Source organism: Lottia gigantea (assembly GCF_000327385.1).
Source record: "Lottia gigantea unplaced genomic scaffold LOTGIsca_5, whole genome shotgun sequence".
Classification (NCBI taxonomy): Eukaryota; Metazoa; Mollusca; class Gastropoda; family Lottiidae; genus Lottia; species Lottia gigantea.
Genome location: NW_008709715.1, coordinates 1,483,321 through 1,501,267, shown reverse-complemented (window position 1 = coordinate 1,501,267; position 17,947 = coordinate 1,483,321). Strand labels below are relative to the sequence as shown.

General features: G+C 32.9%; 3 protein-coding genes across 3 annotated transcripts in view; 1 reads left to right on the top strand and 2 right to left on the bottom strand.

Annotated features, from left to right (window-relative positions):
• LOTGIDRAFT_228949 (hypothetical protein) overlaps positions 1–5,746 on the bottom strand; it is a gene marked incomplete at its 5' end in the record, with an annotated part of 9,837 nt that extends 4,091 nt beyond the window's left edge. Inside the window, 9 exons of the mRNA XM_009061806.1 lie at positions 376–496; positions 678–841; positions 1,154–1,333; positions 1,536–1,680; positions 1,940–2,085; positions 2,365–2,600; positions 3,140–3,230; positions 5,063–5,114; positions 5,478–5,746. Of these exons, the coding sequence (XP_009060054.1) occupies positions 376–496; positions 678–841; positions 1,154–1,333; positions 1,536–1,680; positions 1,940–2,085; positions 2,365–2,600; positions 3,140–3,230; positions 5,063–5,114; positions 5,478–5,746 (1,404 nt within the window). The remainder of the gene's footprint in view (positions 1–375; positions 497–677; positions 842–1,153; positions 1,334–1,535; positions 1,681–1,939; positions 2,086–2,364; positions 2,601–3,139; positions 3,231–5,062; positions 5,115–5,477) is intronic.
• Positions 5,747–10,445: 4,699 nt separating this feature from the next.
• On the bottom strand, positions 10,446–17,647 carry LOTGIDRAFT_53152 (hypothetical protein; the record flags this gene model as incomplete). The annotated part of the gene is made up of 14 exons (XM_009061677.1): positions 10,446–10,490; positions 10,884–10,962; positions 11,846–12,001; positions 12,173–12,303; positions 12,767–12,842; positions 13,030–13,137; positions 13,333–13,430; positions 13,676–13,793; positions 14,181–14,334; positions 14,662–14,845; positions 15,764–15,911; positions 16,374–16,531; positions 16,971–17,200; positions 17,569–17,647. Coding segments are annotated over 14 exons (1,764 nt in total), but the record flags the coding sequence as incomplete, so codon positions are not given.
• The window catches only part of LOTGIDRAFT_228947 (hypothetical protein), a gene marked incomplete at its 5' end in the record, with an annotated part of 8,830 nt that continues 8,346 nt past the window's right edge, over positions 17,464–17,947 (top strand). Inside the window, one exon of the mRNA XM_009061805.1 lies at positions 17,464–17,479. Within this exon, the coding sequence (XP_009060053.1) occupies positions 17,464–17,479 (16 nt within the window). The remainder of the gene's footprint in view (positions 17,480–17,947) is intronic.

Here is a 17,947-nt window from a genome sequence, read left to right as displayed (position 1 = left end):
GGAACTTTCAAATGATGACAAAGAAATCAATTAAAACCAATTTGTATAATTCTTGTCCAACATAGGTCTCCCAACACTGTAATATATACAAAGAATGTGGTGATAATTTAGACACATCGCAAGAGCAGCGAGTGATTTCCAAGGAATGTTGCCTAGAATTGGTGTCTTAGCTATCAAAACCTAAAAAAATTTGTCGATGTTCTCTGATGAAACAGTCATTTTTTTTAGGGGTCGGAATGTATCTACCCGAACAAAAAAAATCCATATTCTTGTCTAAGGCCAGGCAATGTCTAACGTTTGCCTGAAAAAAAAATACATTGTGCTCCCGGACTCACATGTCCATCTTTTATGGCGATTCTATATTTTTGTTCTTACCGTTATAGATGGACAGGGAGCTGTTATGGATCCACAACTATCTTTAGTTGTACAGCTGATAACTCCAGTGTAAATAGACGCTATCAATATAGCTACTGAGGCAAGTTTCAGAAATACTGTCCTATAAAGAAGATATAAAACTTTATGACAGTAGTGGGGCCTACATTACATAAATTTATCAAGCACTATGCTTGAAATTGCCACTGATATTGTACTTTCTATATGCTGTGCTCCACTTATGAGATACCGTAAAATAATTCCTGGCTTCAACAGTAATAGTGTCAATAGTAGAAAATACATACCTTACTAATGATAATTTGATGACAAAGTCTTGTGTATATCTCTCAGCCATAATTACGATTTCAAATACCAGTGGTAACACAGCATTTAACACTGTTATTGTTATAGATGGTAGAAATTCTACCAGAAATAGCAGGATTTTGTTGGTACCAGATTCTACTGTATTCTACAATACACGAATATTTTAAATTGGCCTATTCATTTACATCTATAATTGCTTCACTGGAATGGTTATGATCATCTTAATCATCAACTTAATCATCATCATATCATCATCACCATCTCATCATATCATCATCACCATCAGCAGGAGCAGCAGCAAAGATCTCGTCTGGATGCGATCCTTTCTATAAAATGACTACATCTACATAAAAATGGTTTTAATAGCTTACTGAAACTTATTGAGCGACCATGTCTGAGAGACGTATTGTAATTTTGAGAACTAAGACCTATTTAATGTGGACAAAACTGTACTTACCACTGTGGTCCAAGAACTGGAGAATTCACTTGCTTTAAAAATAGCATACCCTGCTCCGCCTAAACACGCTATGACAAATAGATTCACAATAATTCGAACAAGATATAGCATACAGCGATAGGGACATTGTTCCATTTTCTCATCTCTGTTTTTCAGGAAACGTTGATCTTGCATTTCACTCTGAAAGTAGATTTTATACTTAGTTTGAAAACTTTGCAAAATTAATATTTTTTGTTGCATACGTAAGAGTTACCTCAAATTGTCAAGGGGTTTGCACGTGTGCACCACCTATGCAACGCTGTCCAGACTTGACATCAGCAATATGCTATGCTATGATATCCTTTGAAATTTGAAAAAAAAGCTCTCAAATCATTGAACCTACTGCTAAAGTGTAACGAAGTTTGCGTTTCTTAGTCTCACACACTCTTTCATATTTCAAGGAATAATCCCAACTACAATATACCATTGCTGTATATAACGTATCTTGTTCATCGGCTAAAGCATTTTTTCTGAAAGCTTTTACAGAACTGAAATCAGAAAAACAATTTTACGAGTTTAACTTATTGATGCATGTACTTAGTATGTGTGAAGAAAGGAAACAACGGGAACGTGGGCACTAAAAACCAGAGAGTTCTATATGTATATGTAGCAAACTCGATCCAGAAGACTACCTTACCATAACCCTTACTGTACGTTCATTTGAGCTGGTTTTATTAACCAGAGGGTGGGTTCGAGTTATACTAATTAGTATTGAACCAATAGTGTTATTGTGATATATATACTTACTATCTAGCCATGAGGAATACTGATAATAACAAACATATAATAATAACAAATAAATAAGCCAGTGGGAAGTTATAAATATATGAGCCATCTGTCATATATTTTCCTGGATAATACCCAAAAAATACGGGTGTCTTCTCCATCCAGCCCTAAAACATAAAAAAAGAAACTCATCGAAATTAAATTCAAAGTGTTTACATTGTTCAGTAGGAAAAAAGCAACCCTCGCACAATATACCAGTCATTGGCAAGCTGTTTATAAGGAAATCAAGCATTGTCATAATCTGCTTTATTGATGAAAAGTAATAAGGAAGAACCTCAATTTGTATAGCACATCTCTGTCAAAATTTTTGCTTATTTCATAGGACGTATGCCAGATACTACCCGTTGTCATTACCAAATATGGCGTAAAAGTCCATTTCAACTTACACTGCCAAGAAAAAAGTCAAGAAAAAGTTGTAAACCATCATCTGATACTTTAACAGTATAATTAGCTGTACATTGTTCAATAAACGTCTCTTCTACACCAAGATAATATGATTGTTGATCAAACAATAAGATTGGTAGATTTAAAAATCCAAAACTGATCACAAATAAAGCCAGATTCATACCAAATAACCATCGTAATAATATAAAGAAGGAAATGACACCAGTGCCTTGATGACCTGTTAATAGAGCAATAAAATCTGAAGTCATTTCCCTTCAACAGGCACTTCAAACTATTTTACTCAATCTTTGAAACGAGTTGGGAATCAAATTTCAAAGTTTAAAAAGCCTTAGCTAATTGCTCTGTATCCTATCTTAATTACCCATAAAAATAATCAGAAATTTCTTGGTGAGAGTTGATGATTGTTATTGTTAATTAATCAATTGGAAAAAGCAGTTGCAAATTTTTTTTTTTAAATCTGAACCTATCGTATGGTATAAAAGGTGACAAAGCATTTTGTTTCTCTAAATTTTTCTTTGATTTTTTATTTTTAATTATTAACCTAGAATTCGTCAATATTTCGAAATGACTTTTAGTCATAATCCTAATAAAGAATTTTGACTTCACCAAATCACAAATTCTTTACAAATTATTTTGTTTACTTCACCATGATACCCACTATTACTCAGACGTATATGGCATGTATATATTTAATTATATATTCTATATTGAAGGACGCTCTTAATAGCATATTGTCAATGATAATAAATAACACACCTTCAATAGACCTGATAGAGCTTCCCCAAAACTCAACCTTTTCTCTTAAGTTCTTCAGTGATGAACAACATGGCAGACTTCCAGACCATTTCTAAAAGAAATATTGAGATTTATTTTTCAACTTGTTGATTAATATTAATACTGTCTCAATTCTAAATAATTCTGTTAAAATGACGAAATTACAAACCCATCATAACTCCAATCAATGTGTATAACCTATAATATTGTTTTTTTTTTTAATTCATAAATATTTTAAAATTCTTAATCAAACCTGCAATAAACATGGTTAATACAAATCGAATTCTGAATAAAAATGTTAACAAAAGAGCGGAAATGTTATATTCATGTTGCATGTTAATAATCATATATTCCTGAAATTGCGAGAATTGATCTGAAATTACTCATGGGAATTGGAACCTATTATGCTGAGCATGTATTCTAGGTCACAACTTGAAACACGCAAGAAGCATAATAAATTAATTATAAAAATGCGTCTTCAAGTTATAATGCAAACAAATGCGTTTGTCGACATATTACTAAATCTATCGCTTTTAAATTTAATTTTGCTTTCAAATCATCATGTCTGTGATATTTAATCACAATTTCAGTATACTAATTTAATCAAGTTTATTTGTATGCTTTGAATATAAGATAGTAAGACACATTTATAATTTTTAGTTTTATGATTTAACCTTGTAACAAAACCATTGATCAATTCATCTTAAACATATGATATAAAATTTGATCAAATTTATCTTAATTGTAGCAAAACCATTGAACAAGTTATTTTAAACTTAACTGCAACAAAACCACAGATCAATTTACATATGATAAAACATTTGACCTAATTTCGATCAAATTATTTCAAATATCTCATACAACGTTTCTTATATAATTCAACATTTTATATAATGTATGTTGATAATTATGATAAATCAGTTGAATTAAATCTATCTTGAAAAAAATGAATTAACAAATTATCAAATTATTCTAAATATATGTTTGAATATTTCATTTAAAGGAACAGTTGCGCCATTTTGGGGGATTGATTTGATTATTGAAAATATGTAAATAGTTTTGAGAAGTACTAGATATGTACGACAATCGCATAATTCCTTTAAAAATATCTCGTACTAGGAATTTTACCCACAATTCGATATATGTTTTCATCACAAAGTATCTCAACACTTAAACGTAATTCTGGACACACATGTATTTGAATTAGGCACAAATTTCGACGGTGAGCTGTGAACACTAAGGCCTACTGATTGGCAGGATAAAAAATCCCATTTCTGAGACTAAAGTATGATTAGTCAAAAAGAATGGTGCACCCATCACTTTAATTTATCATCATGCGGACAAAAATGGCCCTTGCGGATCCGTCATGCGTCAAATATGATTCCATATGTGCGTTAAACGTATGCGTTATTTTTCTTTCGACGCACGGTCTTCTAGACAGATGGATGCCTTGGTGCATAAAAAAGACAGGGAATCTCCACAAAATATATCACATTTGGGAGATCTCCGCGCGTAAAGGCATCCGGGTATGTCAAAAATCGCTACACCCGGCCATTTTTTTTTGACGCATGACGGAGACCATTTGACGGATACTGCTTCTGCATATATATGGAATCATACCCTCTTAAACCAACCATTTCGATCATGACGGATGACGCATGACGGATCCGCATGACGCGTATATGGAATCTTAGCTTTGCGTGTTAAATAATTTAAAAATTCTTCATTATAACTCTTAAGCACGTAAACATTATATAGGGGACGGAAATAAAAACTAAATTTACAAGTCGTTCATGATAAAATAAATAATTTTAATGCATGTTCGTTCATGCATGTTAAAACACATTTCTCCCAAACCCTATTTCTTGTAATAGTTTCAAAGCAATTGTTGGAAATGTTACTTACAGAATTTTTTTTCTTTAATCGCAGTTGTAGTTTTTCTTCTTGGCTAATCTCACTGAAAATAAGATAACATTACAGATAATCAGAAAGTTATATGCATGCAGTTCCCTATATCAGCCGGAACAAATGCTTTTCCCATAATAATATAAGTTCTTGGGATTTCTAGCAATGCATAAATATGAGGGACCCTAAAACTTTCTATTTGCACGATTAAGATTTAATGTCCAAAGTTTGTTCCAAATTATGACGTCATTATCGCAAATATCATTTGATACCCAAACTTTGACACTATCTCAACCCTTTAATCTAACGAGATTTGAATACATCTGTATATACAGGTACACTCAAGTGTAACTCGGTGATGCTGATGTTTACTAATTCAAAAACTTAGCATTCAGCAACAAAAAGGTTAACCTACCGAAGTCTTTGTGATAGTGATGGTGTTTTCACGAAATGATCCAACTGTATATTATGTTTACTCTGTGCTTTATATTGTCTTCTGTGAAGACGTTTATTACTGATGATAGATTTTCTTCCATCATAACCATTTGGTGTTGGTGAAAATCCCGGGCTTGATGTATATACCCCTCCACCATTCGCATTATCCAAGTCTAGAGACTCCACATCGTAATGTCCTACTCGATTCATGATGTGTAAAGTCAACTTATCAGTAGATAATCCAGTCATGTAAACACACACAGACCGTTAACTTCCTTTTTCCAAACGTTTAAAGAAACGAGATAAAGAATAAGAGACGACCTTACTAGCTAGTGAGTTGTTATGTATTTGGTATTTTATCTTGGATTAATAACTTATAAAAAGACTTTTCTTTGAATAGATTTTACATTGACATGGTAATTTCTATATAGATATACCCCACAATCTTACAATCTGTTATTGAAATAAACGAATAAAGCAATAGAAGGGGTCTATTTGATCAAGGAACTCATCATTTTATGTGCGTCAACAAACTTATTTTATTCCTTTAATATCCCAATCTTAGTTAAAGAGACTCAATTGGTTTCCACTTAAGATTAATAAATTTGTCTACTTTAATTTGAATAATCATAAACATTGCTTAGTAACTAGCAGTCGGTCAAACATTTTACAATAACACAGACGGTCAAACTTTTACAGTAACACAGCCGGTAAAACTATAGCAGTAACAAACAACTGGTTACACCTTTACAGTAACACAGCCGGTAAGACGATGTGTAGCAGTAACTAACAGTATGTTAATCTTTTAAGTAACACAGACGGTAAAACTTTTACAGTAACACAGACGGTAAAACTTTTACAGTAACACAGCCGGTAAAACTTTTTCAGTAACACAGCCGGTAAAACTAAAGCAGCAACTAACACTTGTAAAACTTTTACAGTAACACAACCGGTAAAACTTTTATAGTAACACAACCGGTAAAACTTTTACAGTAACACAGCTGGTAAAACCTTTACAGTAACACAGCTGGTAAAACCTTTACAGTAGCAAACAGTCGGTTAAACATCTTTCAGTAACACAACCGGTAAAACTTTTGCAGTAACTAACAGTCGGTAAAACTTTTGCAGTAACTAACAGTTGGTTGATCTTTTACAATAACACATCTAGTTAAACATTTGACAGTCAGTAACAGTTGGTTAAATGTGTTACAGTAACACACCAGTTTTGTCGTATACAGTAACACAGTCGGTTAACATTTTAAAGTACCTAACGACCAGTTTTTTCACATCTCATCGGAACTACAGCTAGTTTTTAAACATTAGTTACTAACTTTACTGCAACTAATGGTTTAAGTTTAACAAAGATCAGCAGCCGGTTCCACTTTTACGGTTACGTCCGTCACCTTTGTACTTAAACATCTGACAGTAACCTAACAGTCGCTTAAACATTTTACACCAACAAACAGCCGCGTAAAACTTTTACAATTTTAAAGTAACACATCCGGTTAAACGTTTACAGTAACATCGGTCGGTGTTTCAATACTTACTAGTATGTGAATGCATAACACATCGCAGACCACAGCGCTGTTGGGAAAAAGGTTTGTAAAAAGGTTTTCAAAATTTGTAATGTGTATCGGAGACACTGATAGCATCAATTTGCACCATATCAATTTTCCCTGATACACATACAACAATTAAAGAAACTTCTTTACAATCCCTTTCAAATATTATGTTATTCCTTTTTTGCTGTGAATAAAAATGACGATTATCAAATCTCTTCTGGTGAAAAATATGTTTTCATGATAGAATATAATCGGCTTTACAATCCAAACTGAACATTATCTCACTCGATTTGAATAAAAGGTTAAATCAACACAATATTATTAATTCATTTATCAGGAACAAACTATTGGTTAGAATCAATCAGCTCTTTTCATCAAGTTCACCACGTTCATTAAAGGAAATACGTGTATATTCCATCTTCACAATGATCAAGGTATTACGAACTTTGTCTTATACCTTGACTACAATAGCCACTTTTTGAATCACGGAGGTTTGTAAATGTAGTGATTTGATTGGTTTGTAAGTTAGTGAATACAGCCAATCAGAGCCCTGGAACATCTGTTAATAATAAGCTATAAAGATTAAAGTCTTCTCTGTCGAAGGCTGTGGTTGGCTGTATTGGCCTACAATCCAATTAAATCGCTGCATTCTGTGATGCAAGAATAGTGGCCAAGGTATAAAACGAAGTCTGTAATATCTTGACCATTGTGTGTCTATACGTGAAATTAATTTTAATCACTTGCCTCTGTAAAAGGATCAGGTGGGCCAAGTAGTTGTTGTACTAAGTCTATTAAGAAATAAATAATATATAAGCTAGTCAACCGAATCACCAACAAGCATATTACAATCAATAATGGATTCTGTTGTTTCGATAAGTGTATAAATACATGTTGTTTCAAACAGCAATCACGAGAACAACATTCCCTCTAATACTCAGAGACGTTAATATATGGGTAGGATGGAGTGACTAGTGAACACACACTCACTCTTTCAAATTTCTATTCGTAGAGCTGCTGTTAGCCCCTTAGAATTATGTGACCTCATACTCGAACCCACCCTTACCCACCGAATGATTCACAGAAACGCCGCTGCTTTAACTTTGCCCACTATACGCAAACAATAGACCTATATCCAGAGGACATTGTACTTCTTAAAGGGAAGCATGATATTGCATAATAGCGCGATTACAACATTTATATTTCATAAAAGGCATAAGTTTTTATTAAACTATACAGGACCTCATACTCGAACCCACCCTCACCCACCGAATGATTCTCAGAAACGCCGCTGCTTTAACTTTGCCCACTATACGCAAACAATAGACCTATATCCAGAGGACATCGTACTTCTTAAAGGGAAGCATGATATTGCACAATAGCACGATTACAACATTTATATTTCATAAAAGGTATAAGTTTTTTTTAAACTATACAGGACCTCATACTCGAACCCAACCTCAACCACCGAATGATTCTCAGAAACGCCGCTGCTTTAACTTTGCCCACTATACGCAAACAATAGACCTATATCCAGAGGACATTGTACTTCTTAAAGGGAAGCATGATATTGCACAATAGCACGATTAGAACATTTATATTTCATAAAAGGTATAAGTTTTTTAAACTCTACAGGATATGACTTGTTTGTTCTTTGAAAAATAATGCCATGTTCAATAGACACATTATGTAGGCCCCACCTTTAAGTCTTAAAATAATTTGTACTGCATAAATAGACAACAATGCATCTTGAAATTAGATCAAGGTCAATATGTAATGTAATGCAAGTTCCTTTAGCAATGGTACGATATATCAGTAGAATATAGATACAGTACCGGTACAAAAGGAACATGAGTGTTATGCAAAATGTTATAAATACAATAATTAATATCAAAGAGTGTGTTTGTGATTGGTTTCCAAAAAGTTCGAAAAATTGTCACCATTCCTGGCGTTGTGATGATAAACTAAGCTAAGTTGTCCTTTAGTGCAATATTGTTAAAATATATTATATGTTATAAGTAATACAGTAATTCAATTATTAATCTGTTAAGTAAATAAACGTGTATGGTCATGTTGTCACTGGTCAGAATTAAAATCTATTGTGGTCAAACTATAGTTCATATCGACCTAGGATAAATGTTTTTGTTCCTTTTAATGATTTTATAAGTTGACCTTTCTATTAGTTTTGGATGGTTGGATGTAGGCGTGTTGGTTTAAGTTGGCAATTATACCGGCTTTAGCATGTTCTGGATTGTTTGCTTCATTTATGAAATAATGCACTAATCGTGAAAAAAGTCAAGGTCAACAAAATATTTTTTTTGACAAAATGTGAAGACAGCCCATAGTTTGCATCTATGATCTTCTATTTGTACCATTTTATAATTTCCAAAATAACTTTAAGTTTCGCGTCGCTTCAAAAACAAAGAAGGATGTACTAAGCTTTACATAAATATATATATTATTCAAATATAAATTATCACAGATAAACAAATATATTATAAACTGAAAAATAAATATATAAAGGTTATCAAAACTTTTAAAAACAAGAAGTTAATCAATTTGATTTATTATTTCACTTTACAGTAGATAGTTAAATAACCAAAATATCACAAATTATGGACGGAAAGATCTTTGAAAATTAATATTTTTTCAATTTATTTGGATTCAAATGAAAATTTACAAAATAATGTCATTTTCATAGTTCATGTTTACAACTTTCATTTTCATTGTTTATCATTTACAAATCAACGTCATTTTCATTGTTTATCCTTTACAAATCAACGTCATTTTCATTGTTTATCATTTACAAATCAACGTCATTTTCATTGTTTATCCTTTACAAATCATTGTCATTATCATTGTTTATCATTTACAAATCAACGTCATTTTCATTGTTTATCATTTACAAATCAACGTCATTTTCATTGTTTATCCTTTACAAATCAACGTCATTTTCATTGTTTATCATTTACAAATCAACGTCATTTTCATTGTTTATACTTTACAAATCAACGTCATTTTCATTGTTTATACTTTACAAATCAACGTCATTTTCATGGATTGATGGATATTATTTCATGTTACACTAAAACACATATAAGATCGTCATGGATGAATCCGAACCATTTTCAGAAATGATTACAAATCGATCAAATATGATCATCATTCTCTTGGACTGTTTAAAAATCAAAATCGTCGTCATTATTAACAGTATTAGGGGGTGACCCATATTGAATCTTTTCAATTGTGTTACTTCTACTTTTAGCATTGAGGTACGGTTTGGATTCTGTATCTCCTTGTACTATCGGCGAATCTGTTCTAGGTAATGACGGCGATTTTGGTGTTTGTGACATCGATCTCCTTCTGTGCATCACAGGAACTTCCCCTGTAGCATCTTGTAGCTTATTTAATAAGAACTGACGATCTTTTCCTTCCTGCAACACAAGGTATCATTTTAAATGAACATCGTAATTAGAAGAAAAAAAAAACAAAAAGCACAATTACAGACAGGCCCGTAGCCAGACTTGACTTTTCAGGTAAGTAATATATCTGGAGGGAGTATAGTTAAAGTAATGAAATTGCTCGGTTGGAAGAATTTTTTTTTCCCTTACCCCTATAGCTACAGGCTTGATTACAGAAAGTGTGGTTTAAAATTAAATGCTATGTCATGTAGTTTAACATACTACTTTTCTGCTCCTGGAAGGAAGACAGACCATCCACTGAATGACTCACAGAAGTGTAATGCAACGTTTCGATTTAAAGACTTCCTGGTAAGATATAAGGATATGGCTTTAACAAAACGTGACAATAATAAAATTTTACCCTACCAATACTATTTCTTCTCGTAATAAATTACTCATATCTTTATGTGCTGACGACATAGACGAACAATAATAGATTAAAACCCTGAAAGTAAGTCATATTATCAATAACAATTTTAAGGCATTGCTTGTGTAGTGGTTCACAAAGGGATTTTAAAAAGTTTTTCTAGACTTTCTGTGCGTCTTGCAATTCTATTGAAACTAAGCGTTTTTCGTCGTAGCTATTGCAAGGGCCCTTATGTTATAGTGTTAGCGATATCGATGTCATTTACAGTAAATCATTTCTATAATTACATGAACCACAAAACAGCTGACGGGAAATAGTAGATGTCAATAGAAGCAATAAATGACCCTTGTGAATAAAAAGATAAAAAGAAACGGCTAGAAAACAACACATCTTAACAATCTGATCTAAATATATAAATTTGTGTATGTATAGTTTAGGATTATCAGAGGAGACAAGCAATCGGAAATGTAGAAAGATTAATTTAAATGGCCAATAATCAATAGAATGTATAGATCTAATATAGTATTTATACCTATAGAGTATGTAATAGATAGCGTAAACACGGGTTGACTAGTACACAATCCATACTGTTGATGTTTATCGGTGATAAATATATAATAAGATATCAGGTTATAACCTTCAGATATTAAAGGGAAAGTACAATCTCTTTTGAACACATGATTTATACTCAAATACTATGCTTTGATGTGCTAATGTTTCCTAGTTCATTTAAAAAAATGTCAGGCGCATTGACGTGTAACCCCCTCACCCCCAGAGAAGCTTGGAGTACCTCTTTGATACTAGCTCGTTTTACAATACGAAAGGGATGCCTAGTTGACCCACACATACGTGTGTGACATCCGGCACAGTGTGGAGCTCAAATCCAATTAAGTCTTTGGGCTCAGATGGAAGAGCTGGAAGCTAATAGTTAGCTGTAGTCTAGTATAATAACCATACTTACAGTAATATTATAATAGTTGATGCTGTAACTGCAGGTGATGTTATGATATTATAGAAATTCTGAAACCCAACTGGTCCATTAAAAACAGGCACTGTTATAGCATTGTACATGAAGTTATATTGTCGAAAAGGACCGCAACTTTTGGATGGTGCTAATCTGGAAGAATAACGTTTTAACTTCATGACGATGTAAATGGATCATTTTGTTCGTTTCTGCTTTACAACTTTGTAGTTTTTGAAGGAACATTGCAAGCGATTCGGTCAGTAATACAACGAAAGTAAACATCCGATGAAACAACAAGAAATATTTTTTTAATACATTACTTACGTGGCCATTGTGTATCCAATAGGAAAACAACATATAAAGAAGGCTAATATTAAAACTACCATGAAGAAACTATTTGATCGAGATGTTTTGTAAGGTTTCTCTGGTGGCTCACAAGCAAATAAGGCTGAAAGCTGAAAAATACAACATGACCATCTTAGAAAGCAGCAAATAACAACGATAAAGGATCACAAACAAGACACTTCATTGCACCTCTTTACGATTGACCAAAAAACCTTTTAATAATTTGAAGAGGTAGCTTATGGCGTAATAGAAGGCTCCAGGAACAAGGATAACCTCTATATCCTGTTATAGTCATGTTTGTAGATTATGACCTTTGTATTTCAAAAATATTTATTACAATTTCCATAGATATTAATGTTCCTGTTGGAACCATTATTCATCTTATATTTTCAGATTCTGAAGAATATGGATTTTCATTTCATATATTGAAATTATATTTTATTATTCAAACTAACTGCACAAACAATATCCTCTCACTAGAGATTAAGCCTGCATACCCGTTCCTGTGCTTTGTTACAACCTAAAATCCCGAACATAGGCCTACTAATACATTATGGCTTTTTTCAAAGTTACCTTTTTGGCATAAAAGACAATTAAAAGTTTGAGAACTGCTATGGCTGGAAGAATCGGTGCAAAAAACATTCCCATCCTACAAAGAAAGACGAATAAAAAATATACGAAAAACTATGAATAATTTAATTATGGCAATTATTTTGTAACAGTACTACACAAATTTCGTGAGGTCAACATCCAAAAAGCATGCTTATATAAAAGACAATCAAAATTAAACAATGTGCGACTTGTAATCGGCAATATACAGTAAAATTACTACATACCAATACAGAATCTGGGCGTATACCAGATCTAATACATTTTTAGGTATATCAAACTGAGCAGCTCCTATTTTTTCTGTTAAACCACATTTGCATTTATTTACAATAATTCTGTAAAGCAACAAAGTAAGGAACATATAACTTCAATTGCGTAATTTGTATATGGAGTATAATAATATTTTATAATGTGATTTATATTATATGGGAAATAACTCACACATTTATAACAGTTTTTTTTATATTAAGTGATCGAATAAAACCATATACATATAAGAACTCGACAGAAAGCAACAAGGTAACACTAACCTTCTCGGAATCTCAACAAACAGAACAGTTCCAACACCGACGAGAAAATCTGTAATGACCAATTTGTATAACTGTTGTCCAACGTAGGTTTCCCAACACTAGAAAATATAAACAAATACAAACTATTGATGAATATATATGATTATTCAGCATCACGTGAAATGGAACTTATCTTGGAAAACAATGATAATCAGAAAAAATCAAACCCATCATACATTTAACATTAACGTTGTATTAAAACATTAACAGTAGCGACAACCCATCAACGACGACAGTATTTATATTCTCTACAGGATAACAGATAACTTTAGATAATGCCAATTAATTGTTTGAACAAGCTTACCTGAATCTCTGTACATGGTGAAACTCCTTTACCACAGCTATTTTTAGTAGTACAAGTTATTTCAGCATATAGTGTACCAACTAATACGGTCAGGGACGCCAGTTTCAAAAATACTGTTCTGAAATGCAAAACGTAGAATGAAGAATGCAATGATAACTGCATAGGGCATTTGGCTTTCCGGTAAGTAGAAATCAGAAAGGAACCTTGCTTAATATAAAATACATGAGATGGAATATGGGGAATATGCTACCCTAACGTTGAATGACTATATTGTGAGGTTTCCAGTAGGCCTTCGTTAAAAATTTCCTCGATCAGCTTCTATTGTAGAATCATCGTAAAGACCAAAATGATGCTACTGGCGTGGAATATTGGACAATTTCAACTTGAAAAGACATTATAGCTCTCAATCTTTGATCTTAGCAACAACACCACGTCATTACCATATTTAGTTTTGTTTTATATATATTTATATATATATATATTTTGCTGAAATATTCCGACTTACCTGATGAGAGTTATCTTCACGACGAAATCTTGTGTGTATTTTTCAAATTTAACCACTATTTTAAATATAATTGGTAACAGGGCATTTAATACAGTAATGGTAATTGATGGTAGATATTGAACTAATAATAGTATAACATTATTGGTATTGCTTCCTTCATTCTGTAAATAAATAACAGGTTTATTACCTATTTATTATCTGAGATTTTTGGGTAGAAAAAGCTTGAAAAGTGTGAAACGTGTTTGCTTAATGTATTCTAAGAGCGATATTTTGTTTGTTCGTATGAATAAAAACTACAAGTACAATCAAATGACCAAATCAGAAAGAGTTCCGAGACCTGTGACGCTTTCTGAACCCTTAGAAAAACGGTTGCAATTACAAATGTCTATAATTAAAGAGACGGTGACTATATACTTCAGATCCTGTTTTGGGATATTTGTTGTTCACGAAGAAGAGTTTGTGAAATGGTTTGAATCTTAACTTACGTCCTCTATATATGATGAAGAGAATAAAGTTATAAAATAGATCAGGTATCCTCCACCACATAAACATCCCAATACGAATACATTGAGAATAGATCTGACGGTATATAAACTACACTTAGCATCACAGCTAACCATATTCTGTAATCTATCCCTTTCAAACCGCTGTTCTGCCATTTCAGCCTACAACAAAATAATGACTCTTTATTAATGATTATCAGTTATTAGTACAAAAAGTAATCTTAATCCATCTCATGATGCTGTTCCAGTTGTTCATTTTATGCTACTTTCTCATATAGTGTATCTGAGACCATGGACTCATCTCAACAAAACATTTTGCTGAAGTAGCGGCGATAATTAGCACACCCCCTGAGCTTCCAGCAACTAGTGGCAGTGACAACCTTCCGAGCTAGAGTACAGATAACGTAAATTTTTTAGATATGAAGTGGGGGTACAATTGGGGATACAAACCATTTTTCTAAGAGGCAAATACCCCCTATACTTCCACCGGCAGCAACAGTTGCAAAACTGTAACTTCTGTTGACTAACAGATTTGTACGGAGCCCCTAAGGCGCAATTGTAAACATATTTATCTATTATTTCGTTTAAACGAAATAATTATTCTGTTTAAACGAAATAACATCATTTATTTCGTTTAAACGAAATACCCTATGTTTATTTCGTTTAAACGAAATAATTAATTCGTTTAAACGAAATAATTAATTCGTTTAAACGAAATAATTATTTCGTTTAAACGAAATAAAAAGATGAGTTAATTATTCGTTTAAACGAAATAAACTTAGGGTATTTCGTTAAAACGAAATAATTATTTCGTTTAAACGAAATAAATGATGTTATTTCGTTTAAACGAATTAATTATTTCGTTTAAACGAAATAATTATTTCGTTTAAACGAAATAATAAATAAATATGTTTACAATTGCGCCTTAGAGGCTCCGTAGATTTGTGACATCTATGGCAATTACTAAAAGATCGTTCAGTGAAAATTCTTTCGCTTTGAACTCAATTAGATTAGATTCAATAGGAATATCATTTCTTCAGTTTATAATCAGCATAATTTCGTTTTTAAAACTATAATTACCGCAAAGTTGTTGTAAATGCTTCTATGTTTAATTTCAGCAGCATGATCATCACACAGAGAGAAGTCCCAAGTTGTAAATAATTCATTAGTAAACACTAAATTAGATTCACCAGATGCCAGTATATTCTGTCGAAAGGCTTTAGCAGTGCTGAAAATGAAACAAAAGATTTGAAGAACTGAATTAAGAATAGACCATGATAAATCACAAGGATCGTTCTGTAAATATCCTAGTATTTCATTCACAATGAATCAAGCGCTTGGTGAATAAATGTATTGAGTACACTTTTACGCAGTGAAAGCAGTGAACGCAGTGAACGCAGATAACATTTAACAATTTGCATTGATGAAAGTCATGGCAGGCATTTGCTTACAATTTCCAATCCAAATTACCAAACGCTTTTTTAGTTTCAGGCTCTCAGACATACATTCATCACTGATAGCCTGGTATCCAACTCTCATACGCTGGGGTCGATCTCTGGACCTGAGCTTTAACTAGGCATAAATGTATTATGCAACAGGCCGTGCTTAATTTCACATCATCTTCAATGATCCATAAAATACAAACTGTTCTAAGGGCTGACTGGTAAGACTTGATATAAAACATACTTACTATCTGGTCATGAGAAATAAACTAACTAATAAACATATAACGGTAGATACAATATACGCTAAGGGTAAATCATAAATAAAGGATGCTCCAGCTGATCCAATGTTTAGCCCATACCCTGTATAGTATCCATAAAACATTACTGTATTTTCCATCCAACCCTACAAAAACACAAGTTTCTTTAACTGGGAAAGAGAATTCACATGATCTATTCCGAAGTAGCAAAACAGCAGCAAAAGAAAGGATAGGATTCAGCAGTAACAAAACAGGAAGCTTCATACGGAAAATAGTAGTAGCCTCAGCGGCTACAACACAAGCAGTTGTATTAATCAGCTACTTCAGGTCGTTCGGAGTTAGTTCAGGTATCAATGGTTGAAACAAGAAAACAGTCTCACGGACACCACGGTGAAAATGAGAACAATCCACTGAAGCAGTACTTAAAAAGCTTAGAAAGAAAATATAGGTATCAGGGATAAAGTAAGTAAGAACATCAATGGACTGGGAGAATGTGCAATGATGACACAATTGTCCTTGAAGAACAATACATGTATGTGGTATAAAGCATCAAACAAAACTCGATAAATGACAAATATTTCTTACCGTTCCTTGAAAGAAGTCTATAACAAGCTGTGATGCTTCAGAAGAAACATTGACAATATACGTCTGTGAACAAACGGCATCGAGTGAGGTTGAATTGGTAAAGTTCCAAGAAGGGTATGCAATCATAGGTAAATTCATAAAGATGAAAACTAACAGGAAAATCAATATATTTAACTTTAACAGCCATCTCAATAATACAAAATAGGATACAACCCCAGTTCCTTGGTAACCTGAAATTAGAGACATGTCGTTTAAAGCTAGAGAGGAATAAATCCTCAAGAGGAAAGAATCCTCAAACTTCTGGTAGATGTACCTCAAGCGTTTAAAGTGGCGACCTTTTATAATACCTAGTGTAAGATTTCGAGTCTTATTAGACCATAAAACCAGGTGAACGCATGGCTCGGTCTTTGATGCATCTTATTCCAACACCATCATGGACACAGTTCTCAAACAAATTGTATCTACCTATTTCAAAATGAGTCAAAAAGCCACCATGGATCCTCCATGTGGTAGTCATTGTTCACGAAAGGTTTTTACAGTGCCGATGCTCAGCAGGATTTTGATATATTATTCAATTATCATTGTGGCCTCCACTTACCTTCAATGTTTCTAAGTGATGATCCCCATAGTTCTAACTTGTATGCTAATCCCTTCAGGTCTGCTTTAAATCTTCCCCATTTCTAAAAAGGACACGGGAAAGGATCAGCAATGTATAGTGTCAAAAAAGAAGTGCCGGTGCAAAGAATTCTGAAATCGGTTGATTGTTTAAATTATAAATTTTGAGATAACTGTATACACACCACTTTTTGTCTGTATTTCCATGCACCAAAACCAGTTAAGCCTTTCACTGGACCAGAAAATAACTTGTCTCTGTAATATGGAATATTGAGAAGTAGGCTACATTGTTAAACTATTAACTACATATATAGTTCGCGAAAATAAATGGATTTTAGAAGTGTGAGTAGAATCTCTCTCCC